The sequence below is a fragment of the Rhipicephalus sanguineus genome, chromosome 2 (assembly GCF_013339695.2).
Source record: "Rhipicephalus sanguineus isolate Rsan-2018 chromosome 2, BIME_Rsan_1.4, whole genome shotgun sequence".
NCBI classification, from domain to species: domain Eukaryota; kingdom Metazoa; phylum Arthropoda; class Arachnida; order Ixodida; family Ixodidae; genus Rhipicephalus; species Rhipicephalus sanguineus.
The window spans coordinates 212,855,141-212,880,943 of NC_051177.1; the positions used below are offsets into that span (position 1 = coordinate 212,855,141).

At 45.8% G+C, this 25,803-nt stretch overlaps 1 protein-coding gene across 1 annotated transcript in view; it reads left to right on the forward strand.

The window, feature by feature from the left end:
• Positions 1-25,803, forward strand: part of LOC119384060 (DNA mismatch repair protein Msh6) — a 260,639-nt gene that overhangs the window by 205,481 nt on the left and 29,355 nt on the right. Inside the window, exons 26-27 of the mRNA XM_037652348.2 lie at positions 3,797-3,889; positions 19,489-19,576. Coding sequence (XP_037508276.1) covers positions 3,797-3,889; positions 19,489-19,576 — 181 coding nt within the window. The remainder of the gene's footprint in view (positions 1-3,796; positions 3,890-19,488; positions 19,577-25,803) is intronic.

Consider the following 25,803-nt stretch of genomic DNA (forward strand, 5'->3'; position numbering starts at 1 on the left):
GCCCAATATTCTAGAACACTATACCTCGGCAAAAGTGTAACTCCCACGAAACTGAACACTGCGCATTGCGATGCAGCCAGTGACTCAACAGGGCAGATGTAAATTTATGCTCTTCACACTGAGCTCATAATAAATTTAAAGCCGCACGACAAACTTGGCATCCAAGCAATTGAAAAGTTATCAATAGAAAACGCACGCGAAAGCGTGCTCGATGGTTGCTGACAGCTCCGAGTATACACGACTGCCGCAACGAATGTGCGTTTTACCGGTAACATAATTACAGAACTCGCGCAGTCACCTCCCTACTCATGTCAAAGAAATGTGCCCGTTCAGCATCTGCACGCACGTAGCGCTCGCACAAACAGCATCGCCCTTGACGACCTGCTCGGTCCCGAAAAGGTGGTCGATCAACCGTCCTCCTCTGGTAAGATTCCCACCGTTAAAACGTTTTTTTCCATCTCTGGGATCTTTCTAAACCTTCAGAGCAAGCGACACGTGAAGCTGCACGTGCACGGCGAGCAGAGAACAGCGCGTGCTGGGTGCCTGAACGTGCGGAGACAGCGCAGTCAAAAGGCTGGTGTGGGGACAGGAGCGACCGGTTTTCGCAAGAAAGGCGGCGAAACGCGTGCGACGCAGCGCCCCCTGGCCGAGCTTGGGAGGCCTATAGCGGCCCCCCGCTAGTGAAGGAGCCCGGTGAAAGGAGGGAGCCTGAACGATACAGAGCGACGCTCCCTGGTTGCAGCGGTGGGAGGGGGTGAAGAGTGCGATGAAGTGGTGGAAACGGAGGCGGAAGGTGTGGCGCAATCTGGAATACCACGGGGCAGTGGGTCCTCGACGATGGCTGCTTTAAGGCGGTTGATAGACAAGGTATCATGACGACCGTTCAAATCAAGCGTGTAGAGCTTCTCATGGCGCTTGATGACGCGGTAAGGTCCATCGTAAGGGCGCTGCAAAGGCTTTCGGACTGCGTCGCGGCGCACAAACACGTGTGTCGCCGTTTCCAAGTCAGGAGAGATGTATGTAGGAACACGGTGTTTTACGCGAGGTTGTGGGGCAGAAAGACTGCGCATAGCTGAGCGCAGCTGCACCACATACTCGGTTGGATCAGGGCAAGGCGAAGTGGTTGATTCATCGAAAAATTCTCCAGGAAGGCGGAGCTGTGAACCATAGGTCAGTTCGGCAGGTGTACACTTGATGTCTTGCTTTAACGTCGTCCTAAGACTAAGCAAAACAGGTGGCAGTGAAACTGTCTATTTGACCGTGTCGGGTTGCGCCTTCAAGGATGCTTTCAGGGTCCGGTGAAAACGCTCGACCATGCCGTTAGCGATGGGGTGGTATGCTGTTGTGTGAATCCGCGAACTTCCCAGCAAAACCATCAGCTTCTTGAAAAGAGCAGACTCGAACTGTCGACCGCGATCGGTGGTGATTGTAGAGGGAACGCCAAAGCGTGACACCCAACCCGATACAAAAGCTTTAGCGATTGTTTCGCTTCTTATGTCGGGAATGGGAAACGCCTCTGGCCGCCGAGTAAAACGGTCTATGCATGTCAGCAGGCAGATGTTTCCATCTGATGGAGGCCATGGTCCGAGGATGTCCAGATGAACTTTATCGAAACGTTCTGAAGGCGGTGTGAAGGTGCCGTACGAAGAGCACGTATGACGATAAACCTTGGACTGCTGGCACTGCAAACAACTACGGGTCCAAGCACGAACGTCTTTGTTAATTCCCGGCCAGACAAAACGCTGGGTGATAAGGTGTTGAGTAGCGCGGATGCCAGGATGGGAAAGGGTATGCAAGGAGTCAAAAACAGCCCGACGGAAATCACTCGGAACAACTGGTCGAGGGTTGCCGGTAGACATGTCGCACAAGATAGGAACGGTGCAGGACGTGGATTCCAAGCGCCGAGCACGCTTGCTCGGCGCGGTTGCTATAGGTCTTTTTGAAGCCGCGTTGCAGGCGGTAGATTGTGAGGCGACGTGAATTTACCGCGAGAGCTCTGCACGTGCGCGGAAGCAAGCGGCGGCGCGGCGTTGAGAACGGAGAACGCTCGTTACATGCTCCCAGTTTCTATTTTTCTGCCAGAGATGGCGCTGCCTGTCAAGAGCAGCAGCGCCACTAAGCGATGCTTGGGAAGCTTATACCGTGAATACACCCATCCAGGCGAAATCTGCACTGTCGCGAAGCCACACTTCAAGGTTAAATGAACATGTTACCCTCACATCGATTCATCATTTTTTAAGTTTAAAAGCTTGTTATACCAGCTTATATGCTCTAAGTATAGTAGATTTTCAAACATAACGTATTTTACAGGTTATCACTTGCATTCTACCGAAAGTAAAATCCTGCTACTATTCAAAGTTGCTTGCACTTCCCTTTCAACCAAAAAGAATGACATTTGCACATGCCTTGTTTCTGTTTTGATATTGTGCAGGTTAGTTGGGTCATGACAAATATTCTTATTTTTCTTAATATGTGATATATATACTATTCGAATTCGATGCAAAATTATCGACCAAATCACTATGGACTTCGAATTTGCTTCGAACCTAAAATTTACTATTCACACATGCCTAGTTAATACATGACTGAAGGTGCTAACTGGCCAAAACACATTGTACATAGTCTTGTCCCTTCTATTTCTGTGTATGCATGGGTGTCGGTAGGGGGATGCAAAAAGGGCACTTGCCCCGCTCAAGCCACACCAGTACTCACCCCCACCCAAGCTACACCAGTGCTATCCCCCTCCCCCAGCCGCGATGCAACACGGGTTTGCACCCCCTCAAGACAAAATTCTGCCGACATCCATGTGTGTATGTAGTGCTTTAGCTGCTTATTCCAACTTCAGTGAAGTCTTCGTTCTCATATCTCCCAAAAACATTGTGCAGAGTTTGCACCCTGACATATGGTATAGCAAAACTTGTTGCAAGAGACACTCAAGGGATCCAGAAAACATGTCTCTTGTAACCAAAAATTCTATAAACATTGAGGAGTCGGACTAGCATCAAAGTGCATTTGAACACGTCTGCAAGAAATTTCTCAGCATGGCTTAAAGAAGTCATTCATGGTAGTTTGTTTTTCAGTGACTGCAGATTGTTTTAGCTTCCTTCCCAACTTCTAGAGGTAAAGCACTTCACATTGCAAGCCTTTCTGTTGTTCTTGATACCTTGAAACGTTCTTAGATGTTTGTCAGACTCACCTGCTAACACTTTCTGCCCTGCAATATCCTTGTCATTATGCATAGTGGCAAAAATTCAGTACAATTTGTAGTCATCACCATTCAAGGAATGACATCCAGCTGCGGATAGGAACAGAATTGAGCCAAGGGAATGAAAATTGCAGTGCATACTGGTTTGTGCTACGACGTCGGCCGCATTGCATGAGCATGCCTGGGTTGTGTCTCTTTTAAATATTGAACAGTTTTTTCTAGGGAACCGAAAAGTTGTCCTTAGTAACCAAGTGTCTCTTGTAACCATGTCTCTTCTATGCAGTGTTGTTGACATGGTGAATATAGGAAAACTAACCAAACCATTTTCAAATGTCGCTTATAACCAAGTGTTTCTTGTAACAGTGTCTTTTGTAATGAGATTTTACTGTATATTCCTTAACTCATATGGGTCACAAGTGTACATGTATCTCGCAGAAAAGGTTGTGCTCAGAGTAAGCTTTTACACCACCTAGATGCTTGTAGAATTCTCACAAATTTTAAAGGTTGCCAGGCAGGTACTCCTTTCTTGCTTTTAATCTTACAAACGTATCTGTGTAAATTAGTTCATGCATTATTTCTGATCCTGTGCAGGATCCCGTGCTGACCCTTCTCACTGGACCCAACATGGGCGGCAAATCCACTCTCATGCGCCAAGCTGGTCTGCTTGTGATCATTGCCCACATGGTGACCCACTCCTTTCTTGAACTCATTTACAGTATTAGGGTGCACTAATTAGGGCCCGGCAGAAGCCACAACAAGAATGTAGCAAAGCAATCAAGGCAGAACACGGGGCTGTCAATGTTCCACGAAAGCATTTTATGTTCAATACGTCAGAAGCCATCACCGCATGCGCAGTGATTCCACTCCTGCGCCAACTGCGCCAAAGTGCAAAACGCAAAATAGGATTTACTGCGCCTCCTGTATAGCGACTTGAAAATTGCACCGAACTGTGCCAGAGTCTCGGTTCGGGGTCGTCTATCACCGGCAGTCGCACCGCCTGGCGTGTCAAAGCAGGTGCAGCTTGACCTTGGGGCCGCCAAGCCACAACCACAGACCAAGAATTATTCCGCTGAATAGCTGGCTCGTGCGTCCCGAGTAAGTCTTGACGTATGCTTGTTGCCGAAGCGACTTCTATTGTGCATGTCTGCTCGACGGCAAAACGCGCTCTCTGCAGAGGCTTAGTGACGTCTAGTGCCAATCGGTAGCGAGAAAGTGTGGTGGCGATTATTGGTGGAGACGTTGTCTGTTCCAGAAATTGCTGCTGATAGCTCATTTCAAGCGTCACACGGCACGTAATTAAAGCAGTCTTCACTAATGACTATACGTGTGACACTAAAATGTCTGTCACTTCTGTTTCTGGACATCGTGGAATGAAAAGTGTACTTTATCTATGGATCTTCATCCAGAATAGCTTTCTCGTAATTCCTTCCACGAGCACATACAGGTTCGTAATCGCTCTTGTGGTAAATACCCCCTAAAAGGCCGTGCCCTTTCGAGCTCGTGAGTGATAGGGTATGTCCCAATTGGAATTTTTTGCTTGATTTTTTTTTTTCAATTTAATTTCAATAATAAAAAACGCCAGGCCTGCGCGGAAAGGGCAGCACAGTCACAGTGAACGCTAGAAGAGCGGCATTTCTAGAGCCCATTATAAACTCTCTTGTGGCTACTAATACAAGTAAACTAGCAACGTACCCACTACGCTACAGTTCATAATTTTTGTGAAGTTGGGAAGCACCCACCACAACATTATTCGTCATTCTGCGGAGAAACAAGCTACCACATGTAAGGCATTATGTGTAGTTTGTTGATGCGACGGTTGATGACGATGAAGAATCAAATCAAATCAAATCAAGTTTATTCATCTTTCGAAAAAAGGAAAGATAGGAGCTGTCACAAAAAGCTACTACAGTGAGTAGCTTGACGAGGTGACAGCCCCTCCTTGATAGGACAGCAAGCAGGCAGTGAACAGGACAAAGAATAATAACATGGAACAGATCAGAATGCAAAGGTACACAATAGTTATTGATACATATAAGCGGAAACTGTAGAACACTGGTATAACATGATATAACGAAGAAAAGAGAAATGGCTGAGCCATTTGTAATGGGTTGGAAGCTTTAAACGACCCACAATTCACATCGTGTGACGCCCGGTCGTTATTTTACTCTCCCACCATGCTATATAACATAGGTCAACGTGAGAAAGAGAGAGACAGGGAAAGAACTTTATTGAGACCCTGAGGAAATGCATCAGGGGAGCCTTATGGGCTTCCTTGGCAACCTATAGAATAAACGATGTAAATGATCATAATTTTTTGAAGTAGGGAAGCAGCCACTATTTCATTTTTCTTCATTCGGCAGAGAATCGTGGTACCCGCTAAACACCTTTAAGGCATTCTGTGCACTTTGTTGATGCTGCGGCCGATGACGATGAAGAATTATGGGAGAGCCCTTTGTAATGGGTTGGAAGCATTCAACAACCAACTCGTTGCGCAATTCGCGTTGTGTGACGCCTGTTTACAAAATTCGCGCTGTGTGACGCTTGGTTGTTATTTTACTCTTCTACCACGCTACATTACATGTGTTAATGTGGTTCCTTTGCGACATGAAGCCTGCATACGGTCTTTTTGCAACGCAGTTTCAAGCACCGGCATGGCTCCGAGGTAGAGCACTGGGCTCCCACGCAGAGGGCCCGGGTTCGAACCTCGTTTCATCCTGGAAATTTTTTCTTATTTCGTTTCTTTTTTTTCCTTATTTCGAGCAATAGTGGTTACGGACACCGGCGGCGGCGGACAACTACGGCGCCAAAAATGGCCCTTGTTGTGATCTCATAACAGCTTTCGCTGTAAAACATGCCTTGTGGTCGGAGCAGCCGTAATTCGGTTTTAATACACTCAGCTGTCTGTAGTGAGAGATGAGTGTAGTAAGCCCGTCGCTGGCGGCCCTGACGTCGGAATGCCCAGTGTGAAGCGGCTATGCCATGTTACACGTCCTCCCCTCGCTTTCCAGGGTCAATAGCGTAATGCGATACCAACAAATTGTATTGTTATACGAAGTAAGGCTAGCAGCTGACTCTTTTGGATCCGATCCCGTGTAACTGAAAAAAACGCTGGTTTAATTGAATATGGCCGCTCCAGGGGCCGAAGCGATTTTCGCGCTGTCAGTTCTTTAAACGCGAAGTAAGCGTTGACAACACAGCAAGTTTACGAGCCATAGCCATCTCCTGATGCTTCGAGATAGTGTGCGTGTCATCGAGCGACGCATCCCCCCCCCCTCTCCTCCTCTGGCATCCTTTTATGCTCCTTACGGAAGACAGGTGGGGCGTTTCCTCTCTGTTTCATGAGCAATCGATGGCAGGCCTCGAACACGAGGTGATGTTATTGCATACGCCCTCCATGCGACGGAGACGGCCAGCTCGTTTTATCACCACTTCAGCCGTGTTCATCGCCATAGCTCGCAATCTTTTACTCGCGGGTAGAACATACGATGCGCGTGGTGATATCAATTTGGAATTGATACGGAACATGACGGCAACGTCAAAAACTCGTCAAGGGTGTCCACATAATTGCTGTTGTAATAAAAAAAAAAGAAAGAGGAGCCATTCCACTTTGTGAGGTGGATGACCAGCGAAGATGTTTAGTGCGTGGCACAGTGGGGACATGGTGGAGGCCAATTTGATATGCAAGGCCAGGTTGTTGAAGGCCAGGCCGTTAGCGTTCAATACGCAATAATAGTGTGAAAGCCTTAGATGCCTCATCAAACACGAAAATTGACCGGCGGCATCGGCGCCGTCAACAGGAGTGATGCGAAAAAAACCATCACGTGATGACATGATGACATCACCGATCGCTAAAACTTGTGATGTTATACACCGTGAAGTCACATGATGATGTCATCACATGACATCATGACTTTGCACTGCCTCGATGATCAGTGCGCCGATCATGTAGGCAGTGCAAAACCAGGCGAGGTGCAGAAAGCTTGCAATGCCGCCGTTCCTGGTGGCGGTGCAAAACCACGTTAGGTGCAGAAATCTGAGTGGGGGGCAGGGGAGGATCAGTGCATCGAATGAGAAGAAAAAGAAGATGGTTTTCACCTTCGAGTCATGTTAGGTGAAGGCATAAGGGACCCTGTGAGTTTTTTTTTTTTCTTTTTTGCACTGCTCCCTAGGGGCACTAGGGGTTTTTCGGCGTACAATCGGAATGTCCTAGCTATATACAGCTTCGCCATAAAAAGAGAGCGAAGTTTGTTAAATCATGTAGTCCCCCATTAAACGCACTTTCGGACACTTTTGCGAAAGCTTGACTTGAAGCGGATCTCCATCTTCCAGGCAACCCGGCGTATGCGCAAACGATAGTCTGGAAGCATTGTGAAAACGCTCTTGCTGCAGCACAGAGAGGCCTCAGAAAGAGGGAAGGAAGGAAGTGTCGGAGGAAAGATGGCTTTTTGAGGCTAGTTAAGTGACGTCATGTTGCACCCAGCAGTTGAATCGATCGAGAAGAAAAAGAACCTGGCGTTTGCCTTGTATTCGTCTTAGGCGAATGCATTAGGGACAATTGTAACTATTTAGCATGAGGCACTAATGTACGTCGCGGCATTTGTCTACCACGTCTGCTGATAACCACATAGATGTATTTATAGTGCTAATTTTATTGATCCAGTATTCTATTTATTTGATAGTTTCGAAAATAATCTCTGAAAACATTATTCCAGAACACTCAACTGCATGACGCCCATATTTTTGTATTATCGAGTGAAATATGGAGTGCTCCTGAGATGATTTTCCCCATGAGGTTTGGAATGAATCGAAATATTTCTAGCTCTTCATAAGAGCCTCATAATAATTATTCAGGTGCTTGAATGTAAATGCAACTTGCTTCTCCAGTGTATTCCAGGATGGGAAATAGCTGCTCCAGAGTGCTCCCAGATGTAGAATTACCTGCTCCAAAGTGCTCCAAGATGGAAATTTTTGCTGCTCCAAAGTGCTTCAAAATGAAATTTTGCAGGACAAGCGCTGATCAGCACTTGTCCCATCCTCTTCTCTTGTGTGCTTTGTCAATTTCGTGCGCTGCGTAAAGATGGATAAGTTCCAACTCGCCCGCCTATCAATCCTACCATAAAGAATTTGCACTTTCACCCTTCATGCAAGTTGTGATGTGAAAGGTGGCGAAATATGGTGTGTAAACATGCCGACAAAGCATTTGCACTACAGTAGCAGCTCACTGCAACTTCAGTAAGGAGGAAACTTGGCACAAGCACCTAAGAATCTCTGAGACCATTTACATTCGAACCACTGCAATATATATGCTTTAAGTCTGGCAACAGTGGCGTGTCACATGTCCTGTTAAACAGCAGGCAAGGCATACCGGTCGATTGTCTCGACTGTTCTACGCATCTGGCAGTTGGGAATAGTGAGGCGACATCTGAGATACAGGTAGTAGTGTCAGGCATGGGCTTGACACCACTAGCCTGTTGCTGTTCTAGGGTGGGAAGTGACTTCCATGTTTGTCATTGGCATGAGAACCGGAGTTTAATGATGGCCAGAGAGAGGCACTTCAGCAACTTGCTCACTTGGTGTGGTCGAGGATAGGCCTGGAGCAGGCTCCTGGACCAGGGGAAGGTCTGGCTTCATGGCCTTCTATCAGTAACTACAAGGGCTGGCTTCTTGTAAGAAACTGACCAGCGAGCGATCGTTGGTGGTGTAATTCGCCATAACTTTGGCAGCAGATGACAACAGCAAAGGAGCATGTAAAAGTCGTTGTCTTCAATTCCCTTTAGAATCTGGCTGGCTTTTTCTTCTTTGGTCATAGTTGGGTTCAGATGGTTGCAAAGATGGTTGGCTGCTGTGCACGTTGCTGGAGGTGCTCTTCTAACATCAGCAAAAGCAGTTTTATAAAATAGGTAGGGGTGTGCGAATAGTGAAATTTCATCTCGAATCGAATTTGAATCGAATAGTGCCAAATAGTGGGCACAAATATCGAATTGAATATCAAATGCAAAATATTTCATTGAAAATTTAAAGAAAGAAAAAAAAAATGAAATTGCTTATGTCCTCGAGCGCATAACGCGGTGAGTGACTGCTACCGAAAGAGTACAAATTGTCATGCAGAAACACTAGATGTTCCACGTGACCTGGCTTCAGTATCTCTCGCCGTGATGTTACAGTGTTTCCTGCAGTTAAAACATGCACTCACTGGGCACCTCAGTAGCAGGGATGAGAAGTTATCGCAAAGAAATTTTGGTGATACCTGTATAAAGTGCAGCTGCATGCTCTTTTGAGTATTTCAAAGGATAATCCTTTCTCGGTGTTAGGGGCTCATTGAAGTATTTTTGCGCCTCTTGACTATAAGCAAGGTGTGTGACCGGGCTAGTTGGTATTCCATGACGACGTGAAGAGCGCGTGAAACACACAAGGACGAGTGACCGACGAGGACTAGCGCTGTCCTCGTTGGTTACTCGTTCTTGTGTGTTTCACGCGCTGTTCACGTCACGATTGACTATAATGTCTGAGATCAGTGTACTGTTTTTTGTTTGTTTTTTTCGTGCTAGCAGTTCGACGGTCTCCCAGACTGTTCCCTGGCCTTCTTTTTCTTTGTTAGTGTCATGACGTGTAGAAATGACATTCTTCTTTAAAATAAATATGCGCTCGCTCTTGAGCCAGGTTATTGGTGAAAGTTTTAAGGAAAGGCTTAGTGTAATGACGTTAGCGTTAGTTTTAGCCACCTCACCCTTACCAAGTGGCACCATGGGCCTTTTTCGCGTTTTAGATATTCGTCCTGTCGAATTATTCAAAATTTCGAATACTAGCTATTCGAAAGTCAAATCGTAGTGTTCGATTATGTATTATTCAATTCGAATTTGAAACTCGAATATTCGCACACCCCTAAAAATCGGCTTAAGTTGCAAGGCTTGCCTCATAGCTATGAAACCAGGTATGGGCTGCACCAGTGAGATGAAAACCTATCGGGAACCAACATTCCTATCAGGAGCCTAGACAACCTATCGGGGGGTGGGGGGTTGTATTGTGCAACTCTCAGTAACTGAAGAAACGAGGGCGAGAACACGAGGACACTTTCCTTCGCACTAAAGTCTGTATTTTTCAAGGTAGCGTACTCTCCTTCTCATTGCAGGTGGTGCGTTGAAGCACTTGCTTGAAACGTGACAGAGAGAAACCAGTGTTCTTTAAAAAGGATTCTGGCAAAGCGTATTTGCATGTGCAGTAAATCTTCGGAAATTGAAATATAACTGTGAACACTGAAGATTTTGCTGTAATTTATATCGCCGGTTTCAAGTACCAGACCAAATACGAGCGAGCTAGAACGATGCCACTTTCATTGTTATCAAAGCTGTCCGAGAAAACATATGTGGCAATGTCGCATTGCTTTTTGTTTCGTCTAACTTAAATATCACTATCAAGCTGTCTGAAGCCTCAGCTTCATTAAATGAGTTCAAGAAGTGTACACGAAACAGTTATAATGATCGACTTACCTCGCAAAGCCTCTCTCGGTGACAAAGTTCTTCCTCCCGACATGACACAGCCATCTCCCTCGCTGTTTTTCCTTGTGGAACAACAAAAATGTTTGTTATTTAAATACGAGTGCGTAATCACACAGGGACCCAAGAAGACAGGGACAAGCTCATGCTACCAACTCCTTTTGCTATGTCGTTTAAGGGGAGACGCGGGTCTTGGAACGGTCAAAAATGGTCAAAAAATCGATTTTTCGCAAAGCTTATTTTCGAAGGGCGTTTGTACTCTGAGCACCTACTCTCAAATTGCTAACGCTAAATTCGGTCGGAACTGCGTAAAATCGGCTTTCAAAGCACCCCGGCAGCACTAAAATGTCCCAAAAGACAAATTTGTTCGAACTTCCCGCGCGCGCCATGAGCGTTGCAGCCATAGAGTTTCCTAGAATACTTACTAGAGGGAACTCTGGCGGCTAGTGTCTATGGGAGCTGCAACGCATGACGCTTCAGCCAGCATGGGAATGATGGGTAGTACACAAATTTGTCTAACTTCGTTCTTTCGGCTCCGTTTGGCTCCGCGTCGGCTGCACCTGCTTTGTCGCAAAACGAAGTTCAGCAAAAGTCAGCAGTTTCTACTTCACCACTTTAACTTCTTTAGGCTTACCAAATCAAGCTGGTCACGAAGTTCACAACGGTCCATTCTTTTATCCGAAACGAACGCCAAAATACAGCAATAAACACAAGCCACAAGTACGTTTGAAGCCGCAAGCACGAAGACTAGCAAATTTGTGTACTACCCATCATTCCCATGGTAGCTGAACGATCGCAGCGCCAGAGTCCCCTCTAGTTAATTTTAGGAAACTCTATGGTTGCAGCGGGCCGAGCGCCGCCATCTTGGGCTAGATTTGAAGCTTGTTTTCTTTGTGCACATTTTGCGCCATCTCAAAATGGCGTCCGCTCAAGCAGAACGGCCGCCGTCCGCGGGTTTTCTGAAGGTCGTTTCCAGGCCACTGATTGGCTCTCACGCGGCGCGCTTTTCAAGCGCGCCTTTCCGAGTCTCCCATTGGCTGTCGCGACCGACACGTCATTTTTTTTTTTCTTTGTGTTTGGTTCTCCGCCGTGCTGTCCGTTTGTGTGCGCCTGCTTTTGCGATCGTGCGTGTTTCTCGACGGACCAGTGTCTCTACTTTGTGCCGGTAGTTTTTTCCACGCCGATCGAGATGCCTGGAGACTCTCGTGCTGAAACCATCGACGCAACGAGCTTTGGAAGCCGTAAAAAACGGGCTTGGACAAGAAGGCGCCGGCTACAAGTGCAACCGTCGGCGCGGAGTTGGAGTCGCGGCCGGACCCTTTGGACCTGCCGGGAACTTCAACTGACGACACCGTGGGACCAAGTTCGACTAGCGAAAACACTTCGGGTGATGCCGCGTACTACTCAACGGCGGAGCAGGCGCAGCGAGTTGAGAGATCGGCGCAAACGAAGACCGTTCTGGTCTGGAAAGTCGGCTGACCCAGCGCAAGTTCGACCTTCTTGAGTAAGCGCGGAGTGCCAGACCGGTGACGCCGGGACCGATTTTTTGCTCGTCGATATGAAAGTTTTGAATAACTTTTTTGCACAAGCGAAGTGCGACAAATGCGACGCAAAAAAGTCTCAAGCGTGAGGAAGGCAACGGACAAGGAGTACGGCCTTGCGGTAAAGCTTATTTTTTCTTGCAGCAGTTGGTGATTTCGAGAAGAAGCAATTTCTTCTCCGAGAGTGAGCGGAACTGCCACCATCACTCCCTTCGAAGTCAACATGAGGGCCATGAAGGGGATACAGATGATAGGCAAAGGTGTTACTGCCCTTTCGGACTTTTGTGCGTGTATGAACCTTTCGCACCGAGGCTTGCACCACAAGACGGTTTCAGGGACACCTAAAAAGTTTAGTGAAAGCCTGCGAAAACACAGCGACTGAAAGTGAAGCTGCTAGTGTGGCAGTAATAAAAGAGCTGTATACAGACTTCCTGAACCCCATAGGGAACATCGATGTTGTGTTCGACGGCTCATGGATGACGCGAGGTCGGAGCTCACACATAGGTGTGGGCTGCATCATTGAGCTCTACACTGGCCTTGTAATTGACCATGTTGTTTACTCAAACTTTTGTCTCGGCTGTGCCCTGGGACCACAGCCTAGAAAAAGACTCTCTGCGTTTACGCAAGGCAAATGCAACTCATCTGAAGAGCACCAACACAAAAAGACTCTTGCAAGGAGACACAAAACGGGTGCAACTGAAGATTACAGTCCTGGACTACTTTGAAGGTATTCTCTCAAGCATAGCAACCTATTACCCAGGGTAACATGCTGCCTAACATCTAGAAGGTTCTTCCTAAAGACTGAAAAGACATGAGCAGCCAGTCGCTTGAGCCTCATACCCCATGGCTTTTCCAGAAACCCCCCAGCCGCTTGTCATGGTGGGGTTTTGATCATGCTTTGCACATTGGAAAATTTTTTAGATATGATTCCTTGGGTGGAACAAGACACTTTCTGTTTTGTTTTGAAGGGAAACAGATGGGGAACATGTGAATAAAATTTATGGTTAAAGGTTCCTTTTAGAAATTTATACAGTGCGTGTCAATCTTCAAACGCGATTTTCTCAGCTTCACATTTTTTGCCAACTTGACCAGCCTTACGGATCTTTTCATTATGTTTTTGTAAGGTAATTTTGATAAATTTTATACCGTTGAATTCGTAAGAAATAGGACTGTGGAGCTATGCTATTTTTTTGTGGCTAAGATGAACATATGAAAATTTTGTGAACAATATGTGAGCTAATTGCATTTCAAGATTACCAATGTCAATACAATTGAAAGTTCTTATATGATGATATATCTCAGTGACAATATAAATAGCATAGCTCCACATGGCAGGTCTTTGGCTACAGCTGCATCTTAAACAGAACCTAAAAATACTGAGGGAAAGTGTCTTAATGACCCGTAAGAAATTACCTAATTAGATTTCACTTATGCTCTCACAATTTGATAACTAATTGAAGTACATGAAAACTAATTATATTTTTGAAAACAGGAGGAAGAAATACATATACACACCCAATTTCATTACAATATCTCCAATAATAAAACTTTTCGTTTCGAGACCAGTGTCTCCCCTTAAGCAGCCAACAGTGCAGCTTGTCGGCATAGCGCCGTAGCTGATGCCACCTTGCAAAAGGTAAAGCGCCTAGTTTCACGTGCAGTGCAGATGTGTGCCTGTGGTTCTATGCTCCCTCGTGGTGTCGTTTTCCGGCTAATGAAATTCACGGGGGCCATTGGAGGTTATTGCTCACATATCGAGCCTGGTCCAATAGGCCTTTCCATAGTAGAAAAGGAACACTTCCTTTCGGTACACTTGCATGGCACAAAGGCTGACGTCACTGCCTCGGCAATGCTTGTTTTTTTCGGGGGAGGGGGGCGGGGTTTAAGCATATTTACAGCAATGCACAGAGGGGTTTTTGCGGTACCCAGAAGCCTTCGTTGGAAATGTGCATAGGAAGCAGAAAAGGGCAAACAGAGTTGGAGAGAATACGAGAGGAGATTATCTTTTACTAGGCATGTGCGAATATTCGAACGAAAATTGCAGTATTCGAATACGCTTTGACATGAACTTCAATTTGAAATTTCAAAGTATTCGAAATGAATGAATAGTTGTATATTAGACAGCATGTAACCCCCCCCCCTGCAATGGTGGTTTCACTGCAGTTTAGGAGTGTTATGCCGTGAAAACACCTATCCAGGAAAAATCTGCACTGTCGTGAAGCCCCATTTTAAGGTTAAATGAACATATCCTCACATTGATTAATTATTTTTTTAAGTTTAAAAGCTTGTTATACGGGCTTATACGCTCTAAGTATAGTCAATTTTAAAACTTTACGTATTTTACCAGTTATCACTAGCATCCTATGAAATGCAGATCCTGCTACTATTCAAAGTTGCTTTCACTTCATTACGAACCAAAGAAGTGACATTCGCACATGCCTTGTTATTATCTTTAATAATACTGTTCAGGTTAATTGAGTCATGACAGATATGATCACTTTTCTTTATAATATGTGATATATACTATTCAAACTATTCCATTTTATATTATTCGACCGAATCACTATTCACTTCGAACCTAAAATTTACTATTTGCACGATCCTATCTTTTACCCTTTTGACAACTGTTTGCTCTACCTTAGAAAAAAAAAAATACAGGCCTTACTTCACAACTCTTGAGGGCATGAACAGCTCTTCCTCATACAATGCATTGGAATGTGCCTCTTATTGATAGACGGTTCTTGTTCATGAATGTCCTTCACTCCTCAGGTCTCCCTCCCACTCTCAGGGGTGTGCGATGCTCAATTTGGGCTTTTGTCATCACAAAGCCACACTCACTTTCAGGAACACCTTTCCAAGGTCACTTAACCTCCACTGCACCATTAGATGTACCGAGTGGGACAAGCGCCTAGCTTTGCTGAATGGCCTCATTTGGCACTGTCAGGACTTGCCTCCTTCAGAGTTCCGGCCAGGAGAACTCACGGAAGCACTTAGGAAGACTGTAGGCTGACAACTGGACTGGTTGTGACTTCCGCACAACTCTGTGACATTATGTTTCGTCTCTTCCTGGCAGGCTCGCCAGATTGTGATGGAAAGAACATGTCGTAGTGTGGGCCCAGGACCTATCGCCGCAAAACACAATCGAGCCACAAGGGCAGTCACACAAACAAAGATATTTACAGGTGAAAATGTAACTAAATTAAAAAAATATCACTCAAACATATTCTAATACATGCAGCCCTATTACTGTTAGCTGCATTAAACATCTCTGTGAATGAGAACGTCTCCCGCCTTGTTTCGCTTGGCTTGTGGCCTGTTGGAGTGCCATTGCCGACTTATCTAGGACGACGTGTTGGCTAGCTCGTTGAAGTTGTCAAGATAATTCGGCCCACGCCATAGCACAGCTTTCTGCCGCAGCAGCAGCAGTATGGGCCACCCTGGTTGCTCAGCAGCAGAGTAGCTTCAGCTACTACGCTCGTCCAGCCACCTGGAACACGGCCACCTGCAACCAGCCACCTGGAACGGCAGTGGGAACAGCAGCCCAAGGCACACCGGAACTGGATAAGCTTCTATGAACAGCAGCCAGGATAGCAGCAGCTCGCATGATCCCTGGGCTAGTTACCCAGCCAGAGTATAGGCCTCATCCACCAGTTGGCCAGCTGTCAGGAGCGGCAGCCAGAACAGCAGGGCATCGCTGGGTCCGTGGGCCAGTCACCAAGCAGGACGGGTCCGCAGGCCAGTCACCTAGCTCCCCAGACTGGATGTCCAGCCGAGAACAGTCTGCTCTCAAACGCTGTCGCGCGCGTCCCGCTACGACTACGTGCGCTCCTCGTTAACGTCTTCTCCGGCAATCGCTCAGTTTCGGTTTCACTCTTCTACTCTTCCCAGATCACAAAGACATACAACGATGTTGGAGATAAAAAGTAAAGAGACGTTCATTTGATTACATGGATTCCTTTTCCAGCCGGCCGAAGCCCGGTTTAAAGGTCTTTCGGTGTCCCTAAGCCGCTTGCTAGGAAAAATATTGTTCACCTCATTTGTCCAATAAGGTGACTTTAGTCTCAACATGAGCCCCAAAGGGAGGAACGTATAGGACCAGCTCTGTTCCACCATTTGGAAAGGGCAAGGCAGGCCTGTCAGGTCCCCCAAACAACCACATAACTTCACCAAGAAGTTCCTTTGTTTGAGGCTCAGATGCTACATTGCAGCAAGCGCCCAGGTGCATTACTCGATGGAGCCAATCGTTATCTTCTTTGTTGTGGTGGGGACAATGCAACATCGCCGAGGTTATCCCAGGCATATGGTGCCCGATCCTTGCACCTGGAGATGTAGTCAAAGAAAGGGCTCGGTGTGTCATCAGTGCGAGCCACCTTCTCTGGCTCGCTTCAGCTCAGTCACAAATGTTATCCGCTTTTCTGTGAATTATTCCAAAGGAACCGAGGTGCAGCCGCTCTGTCTTTGGCTGTGGCACAGGTTCGGTGGAACAGCATGCTTACTTACCCTCGGAGCCTTGCTCAGCGACGCTTAAGCGAATATAATTTGCAGCAACGCCGAGCCGATTTCTTTGTTTAATATAGCCACTGGTGGTGACCTGTGTTACCCTCTTTTGGAGCACACTCTGTACAACCAAAGGCCAAAGTTCGAATGCCACAGAATGGTTTCCACATCTGTTGACAGTGAAAGTGACTTGTACCAGTACCGACTCCTAAAATAGCACGAGCACGTGTTTCTGACTATTGGGTCATTCCATGCCAAATCATCTAACATTTTTCCGACCATCACAAATATGGCTGAAAAAATAACGTTTTTCTTGAAGTTCGAAACTCGTTCTGCTCATTTATTTCTGTTGCCAAAAATTTTCCCGCCTATTTGTGAGTGTGTGTAGTTTTGCGCCGACTGAGCTAAAGGGCATCAAACAACAATTTTTTTCAAAGGACTTTTATGGGATGCACTCGATAAAATGGTATTTCCGGCAAGCTAATTAAGTGATGTAACTGTAAAAATAATGACTTATTTATAGAGCTGTGCGAATAGCAAAATTCTGGGTGCGAAGCGAATTCGAATAATAAAGATTGAGTGCGAATCAAATCGAATAATTTCGAATAATTTTCGAATATTTCTCAAACATTTTTCGAATAATTTGAAGTGAAATTACAGAAAAAGTTGCAGAGAATCCCTAAGTATGTTCTTGTGAGATAGCAACATGAAAGTGTTTCTTTTCGCTAGGTTGATGAAGCGCTGGCGGGGTGGTGTTTCATAGTTTTCTTATCAACAATGAGGCAATGTAGAGGCCGAATTGTATTTATGTACAGGATTTTGCGCAACCAAAGTGTTGCCGACAACACTTTACACGTGATAGGCAAAGATGCCATTTCCTCAACCTCTCCTCCTCTTTCAACTTCTGTGGAAGGCCAACTGATGTGGCGGACAAGGGTGTGCTCCCTTCAAGTTCGGAGTTCCAAATCTGCCTCGTAGACGTCAATATATAAGAACATCTGAAATTTTGGATGCTAAAAAGCTTCGGCGTCCGATTTTTCGGATTTCCTGCCTAAATTTCAGGTCCAAAACAGCATTAATTGAGCCCCCAACTCTGCTACATCTTTCGTTTCCATATTGGAAACAGCGTTTTCTTGAGTTAATACATTTGCAACCGTGGCGGAGCTTGAAAGACAGCTTTGCCGCAATACGGGGGTGTGATGAGGTGAAGCATATTGAAAATCTAGGAACCACTTCCAAAACGGACGTTGACTGTCTCTTCGCTAAGTTCGACCGTAATGGAGCTTGAAAGGCAGCTTTGCCGCAATACGAAAGTGTAATGAGGTGAAGCATATTGAAAATCTGAAGGGGTCACTTTCAACCGGACGTTGACTGCATTTGTCTTTGGGAAGTTCGAATAGTTCGAATAGTAAAATTTCAGTGCGAATCGAATCGAATAGCAAACACTATTCAAAAAATATTCGAAATTTCGAATATTCGCACACCCCTACTTATTTATGTATACGATTCTTCGAGGGCTTTTCGCATAAGCAAAATTTGAATAAAGTTGCAACGTTTGATATTTTTTTCCAGGAATAAGGCAAACTCAAAGGGTAGAAATAAATTATATACTGGTGGCCTGTTCGCATACTACAATAGAAAAATAATTTAGTCGCTTAAGGTGTAGCAGATCATCTGAAAAAAAAAAATTGCGAATTTCACTTTTTTCGAGAAAAGCTTTGTGTTCAGCATCAGAAAACTTGCCTTGGTGGTCGGACTAAAAATATGCACGATACTTCATTTGAAAGTTCTTTGTATTAGCTGAACATAGGCAAAGTTACAAAAGGGTATTTTTTTTTACTTGAGAAACATTTTTTTGAAATTTTGTATCTCCACCAGCTTTTCGCCAACGTAACTCAAGTGGCATGAAGAACTCACAATGGCAATCTTCAGCCCATGCCCACTGACCTAGTATGCAGACGTCAAACATGGTGCTGTCTGTAAAGCAATGGGAAAGGAAATGGGGTTATAATCTGTGTTTCATTGCCAACAGAGGTGCGCTACAAGGAATCAGGCCAGAGGTGTTCTTGGGTAGATATAAACTGTCAATCACCTGTGACGCATACCCGTACACTGCAGCCCGTGGTAAACGGGTATGTGCCACACGTGTCTGGAGGAAAGGGTTTGACGACGTACGCAACATGATTTTCACGTTATTCATGTCATGACCAGACAGTCACATTCTTCAAATCCACTTACCCTACCATGCCAATTTTGGTCTACACCAAGTTAATCGAGGAGGCGATCACGAGAGCACCCAGACGTAGGCGGCTAGATAGATACGTAGGTAGAAATACTCAAGGTGCCTTGGGTTTGGTAAGAAATGCTTTGCATCTAAAATCGCTTTTTGAAGAGTGGAGACATACACTTGACTATGTGTTGGATGGATGTGACTCATTCCTCCCCTACATGTGCGCATGACCAGCCTGATAGAACCTGCTGTTGGGCTCATCATAATGATCGAAGTCGTCATAATGAAAAAAACTAGGCACAATTTAGCACTCATTCATTCATGCACACATCATTTGTATGTGTGGATGTGTGCATGAATGAGTGCTAAGTTGCGCCTAGTTCCTTCATTATGATGACCAGCCTGGTTTCCTGAAATGCCAAAGGTGTAGCTATCACCCACTGAGATGTTGTTCACTGAAATGTGATGCTAGTGGAATTAGTTGAGGCAGCAGCTAATGTGATGTGCACAATGTGATTGCAGGGAGCTCGTGTGCCAGCAGATGCCTGTGAACTGACCCTTGTCGACCGCATCTTCACCCGGTTGGGGGCAAGCGACCGAATCACTTCTGGTGAGGGTTTCATTATTCACACTTGCATGAGAAACGTACATTTTGGCTAGGACATGTTCTAGAACATTTTGATAACGAGCTTTCAGGTTGTGTGAACGTTTTTTATTTATCTAGAAACAGCGACATCGAGGCCTGAATTGATGTAGGCTGGAGTTTGTTATATATGCGAGTTAAAATGGGAACTGTGAACTCAGAGGATCAGTATGTGAGGTATTTTTTCCACATGTTCTTATCGGAGATGTGGTGCACTGCATTGACTTTTCCCATGTCGTGGCCTGAAGGTCTTGAGGATGTATTGTTGAAGCAGCATGAATAGACGTAGGCAAAGAAGGCACGAGCACACAGGATGAGCTCTTCTCTAATAGCCATAATTGTGTGCAGAGCAGGGACGATAACATGGTGCAGTATATTAGCCCCGAGAACGAACACTGGCGGCGCGGCAGTCGCGGCGATGTGACGTCACGGCAGGGACTCGCTTGCTCCGCGGCCGAGGATCGCATTTTTCCGCGCCCGCCACGTACCCGCTCTTTCACGATACGGTGGTGATTACTGCTCATTCTTGCTATGTAAATCTCCCAAGGGAGAAGGTTGAAGTTTACGCTACTAGCGAAAGTTTAGTAAGCTGTAGAAAGTTTGGATAATATAGCTTATAATGGGCGAATTCCCGTCCGAACGGAAGCTTCGCCGTGACAATGGTGACGCACGAGAGCAAGACATTTGTTGTTTTCACCGCGTACTCCAAGACATGGTTGCTAAAAAATGTATGCTAATGGTTCTAACTTCATTACAGCTTGGCGTAGACTCCACGGTTAGAACACACGTCCCACAGATTACAAATTAAATTAGGACGTTTCAATTCACTAAATACTGTCACGTGGTCGTGACGTCGACGAAGACAGCAGTCAGCACGTCCGAGATGAAACTGTTTATTTGGCCGAACGTGTGGCCGGGAAAATGAAAGTCAATCTACAGCAATACACTGATAGCATCGAACAGAGCGTCGACCGTCGATCAACTGACAAGCGGTCACGCGCGTCGGCTTTTATGCAGGCGCTATCGAACTTTCCAGCAATATCGCTGGTGGCGGCGTTATCTCTAGACAAAGCTGGAACATTCGCGTGCGGGGCGCAATCTTAACAAACCGATCTACTACAATTGCGACGCTTCTAGAACACTACTTCGCGGACAGCGTCGAGCGTTGATAACCGTCCCTGCCGGTCAAACCCGAATACATCAAAACAAGACAAGAAGTGGGCGTGGCAATACATTGTACAAGTTACGTCTGCCTTTGCAGATTATCTAGGTGATTTGACAGAATTGCGCCTTCTGCTACAGAAGACTTCAGATTAATCTGTCTGTCGTAACGAATCACTTTATACATCCGGGAAATTAAACAAAATAATACTGCCACGCACACAATGGTTTCGGGAAATTCTGAGGTGTTAGTATACTTGGATTATGTGAACATTTCTTCCCAACACTCGTCTGGGATTATGTGGCCGTATACCCTGATTTGCATGAACTGCTGGTCCGATCAACCGCCGGGTCACGAGCGGTAATGTTAAATTCTCGTGGGAGCACTGTTGATAACAATCGTCTGCAAAACAAACGCCTGAAAGTCGAAATGAGCGTTTTGAACTGTTTCACTCTTAGTGACGTGGCCCACGTATTAATTGAATGTCCTTCGCCTTAATCAGTCAATCAGTGGTCTCGCACGTCATGTCCACATAAAGGTTCATGATGCTCAGGGTTATGTCAAATGCAAAAAAAAAATAGTTTATGAGCTGGCTATCTATACTAGTACTTATACAAGTGTACAGCGCCGTTGCTACGATGCTGCATAAAGACACAATCTGACACCAATAAGGAGTTTCTGCAATTAACCTCAACTTTTTTATGTTGTGAAATGAAGCCCCGAAATTATTGCGAAAAAAAACGTGAAACTAAACAACACGATGAGTTAGCGAGTACGCAAGAAAAACAAGCACAACAACTGCGGCAGTATTCTCGGGCGAGCGCTTTCGAGATATTTTGCGAAGCTCAATACTGCATGCGCTTTCGTAATCGTGCGCGGGGCTTGGCACACTGGCAAGAACGCTGTCCGCCGATCGCGGATGCGTCCGATGCATATAACACTTGTGGAGGCGAAGCCATCATATTTTTAAAGGAATAGCCCGTGAACAACACAACCTAATAATGTGAATAAAGTGTCTTGCGTGTCAAGACCACGACATGATTCTGAGACACGCTGCAGATTAATTTTTACCGCCTCGAATTCTTTAACGTGCCCCTGTATCTAAGTAGAGGAATGTTGCTTTTCACACCCGTCGAAATGCGGCTGCTGTGGTCGAGAATCAGACTCATCCCCGTAGTTAGCAGCGCGACACAACAAACCTGATCACCCCTTTCAAAGTGTGCACGACGGCGCACGGGCACCGTTGGGGACTGTGAAGAAAAGATGCATATAACTTTTTGTCGTTTTACTAGGAACATTATCGATGCTGTTTCCGTCATTCATCTGAAGCTTGAGGCAGGCAAAAAGCGAACGTAAACAGCGGAACAGCGCACGAAGCAAGCGCGTGATATACCGGCGCGTCACGGCGGGCGTCGAAGAGTCCTTGCCGTGACGTCATCCGCACCTCCCGCCAGGCGGTGCCACCCCAACTTCTCGGGGCTAATAGACAGGGAAAATGCCCTTCTGACCTAGAGGCTTTGTTTGGAGTGCTGCAGCCTTCACCAGGACATGCATGAAAGTTTGCTGCACTCTAAGATCTGAAATGTGGTGGCAGGTGCGTTTCCTCAAGGACAAGCTCGGGGTGTTTTGTGGACAAGGTCGAACTGTCAGTAGTCAACAACGCTGCTTCCAGGATTGAACCAATACAGCGGAGTTAAAGCTGAGTCCCTATGGGCCCGAGTGCACCTCAAGTTACCAAGGAAGAACAAGACGCAGCAGACAAGTGGCAAAGTCTTGGTTCTTGGTGAGGCGAGACTCCCGGAGGAAGTGACTCAATTGCAGAAAGAAAGGACCAAAGTATGCCAGTCTTGTCGCCACCAGAGAAGATTAAACTTCCCAGAGACATTTCAAGGCATGTCACGGACGACCTCTGTCTAGGCTGTGTGTCAGAATGTGTTGATGTGCTGGCTAGAGCGGAGGCTTATGGACATACGAGGGCGGTTCAATAAGTACTTGGCCTTCGAAAGAAAAATGAAAATTTTGGAATGGTGTCAATTTATTTCTCAACATAGTCCCCTTTCAACTCTATACACTTGACCCAGCGATCCTCCAACTTCTTGATTCCATCAGAAAAATGTTTTCTCCTGAGCTGCAAAGTAGGCTTCTGTGGCGGCGATAACTTCTTCATTCGACTCAAATTTTTGTCTCGTGAGTGACTTTTTCAAGTTGAGAAACAAGAAGAAATCACTTAGGGCCAAATCTGGAGAATACGCTGGATGGGGCACCACTTCGTAGCCCAGTTCGACCAACTTGGCCGTGGCAACGGCGCAGGTGTGAGCTGGCACGTTGTCATGGTGGAAGAACACCTTTTTCTTCACCAAATGTGCCCGTTTTTTTTTTCGCAATTCGGCGTCGAATCGGCCCAGTAATTCGACATAGTAGGGTCCTGTCACCGTTTTGCCCTTCTCAAGGTAGTCGACGATGATCACACCTTGAGAATCCCAGAAAATGGTGACCATCACCTTTCCGGCCGATGCGACAGTCTTCGCCTTCTTCGGAGCAGGTTCTCCGGATGCAGTCCACTGTTTCGACTGTTCTTTGGTCTCTGGTGTGTACCAGTGGATCCATGTTTCGTCGACGGTCACAAAACAACCCAGAAAGTCCTTCTGATTATACTTAGACAGCTTCAAACACTGCTCTGAAGTGGTCTCACGGACGCGCTTGTTGTCCGGAGTGAGCAAACGTGGCATCCATCGCGCCGACAGCTTTCTCATGCCCAAAATTTCATGCAGGATATGACCCACGCAGTCTTTTGAGATGCCTACTGTCTCAGCTCTCTCGCGCACCTTCAGTCGGCGGTCTGCCAATACGAGGTCATGGATTTTTGCCACGTTATCGGCCGTGGTAGCCGTTTGCGGGGCTCCTGGGCGAGGCTCATCAAAAACTGACGTGCAACCACGTTTAAACTCGCTGAACAAATTTTTGACGGTTGCCATCGAAGGAGAAGACTCACCGTAGACAGCATCCAGTCACTCTTTTATTTCGCTGCACGATTTCCCTTCCAAAAACAAGAATCGAATCACCGACCAATATTGCTCTTTTTCCATTTTTAACGGACACACGAAAATCGCCTGCTTTCTCAAGCGGCCAAAACAAAACTGCGAGCCCGATTCGACTGGACCTTTGCATGTGTCCCTCTAAGAGAGCGTACTCAACGTCAGTATATGTCTCATGCGATAGTGTCGCGCTCTCGCGGTGAGGCTAAGTACTTATCGGACTGCCCTCGTAAGTCAGAGAACATCGTACGTGCTGCGAATTTCCTTGCACGCAACCTGCTGAGGGTTCCGAATTCTGAGAAAGTAGGGTTCCTTGTTGTGGTGCTTGAACGAATGTTTTTGGAAACAGCTAATTCTGCTGTAGAAAAGAACGTCATTGCAAAAAAAGTGATTCTCAAAAAGGTTAAAGAGCAAGCATTTCAGTTGTTGGAATGTGTGGACCTTGAACGTCTCGCAGACAGTGTGAAGCAGACAAGGTGTCCTCAGCCTGACCTGTTCTTCAGTGCTGAAACACAAACTGGATGTTCCTTTTAGATCTATAACTTCACAAAAAGGAACTTGGCAGTATAAGGTATTGTCATTTCTGCAGAATGTGCTTTCGACGCTGTGTCTCAGTGACGCATACCTAATGAAGAATTCTGAGGAAGTAGTCAAATTTTTATCTAACAACAACCCATGAAACTTTGCGGCTGTTAGTATCAATGTCGAAGATATCTTTTATTCACTCGAACAAGGTGAACTTATGTGCAGCGTAAAGGCAGCTGTTGCAGAACACAATGACGAGTTCAAATTTACACAGCATCGTGGAGTGGTTCTAGATTAATTTCTTGAGTTGCTGATGTTTTATCTTAACAACACCTTTGTGGAAATGGAATGATAGGTTGTTTGTGCAGAAAACAGGAATATGCATAGGCTCGCTACTCGCTCCGTTGTTAAGTGACCTATACTTAAGCAGAGTTAACCGGAGACTTCAAGATAACCTCAGGGATTTTGCTGGTTCCGTATTTCGCTATCTTGATGACTACTTGGTGTTCTTTTCTTGTATTAACTACAGTAGAAGGGAAACCGATGTCTTGAAAGTTTTCTGTGAATGCGGCTATGGACTGAAGTTTACGCTTGAGATTATTAAGGACAGCAGACTACAGTTTTTAGGTTTGTGCCTTTCATTTGAGGATAATCGTGTTTGTTGGCATTATCTTCCAAGATTGCAGAAACTACTCCTTCCGTTTTCTTCTAGACACTCGAAGGTGATAAAGAATGGAATAGCTTACTTCGTCCTGAAGCCGACCCTGATGAAGTATTGTGAACATGGCATAGAGGATAGTTTCTTAACACAAATTCATAGGCTTCAACATGCGGGTTACCCAGACTCAGTGCTGAGAGACTATCGAGATGGGTAAAGGGTCAAGATCGCTTTAAAAAAAAATATGACAATAAGCAAACATACGAAAAGGAAACCGTGTTACGATATGTACACAAACTGACCCATGGCTTGAGTAATGCGGGCAATAGGTACGGAGTTAAGACAGTGTTCTCTGCTCCTAATAAATTTTCTGGACTCTGCCCTTTCGTTAGGAGAAAATTAGAGCAAAATGGCGCTAAAAGTGAAAGCTGTGGAACGAACGGTGTAAAGTCTGCGTATGTGCCTTGTAAGTGCAGTGTTGTCTACCAGATCCTTCTTACTTGTGGGAATTCGTACGTAGGGCAAAGCATCAGATGTTTTAATGTGCATTATCAGTCGCTGACGAAATCGGATGCTTCGCATCTCGCGTCACATTGCGGCACGTGTGGTTGTCCTCCTGTGTTTGTAGATACAAAGGTCCTGTCAACCCACAGATGTAAGGTTAGTTGAGAGGTGATTGAAGCTTTTCCTGTCAGAATGGGAGACGCATGCATCACTCAGGCGGCGTTGTCACTGACGGACAATGAGTGCTTTTCTGCTTGGCACATGTTTTGTGAAATGATGCTTAACGCATTACTGACTAGATTACCCCCTT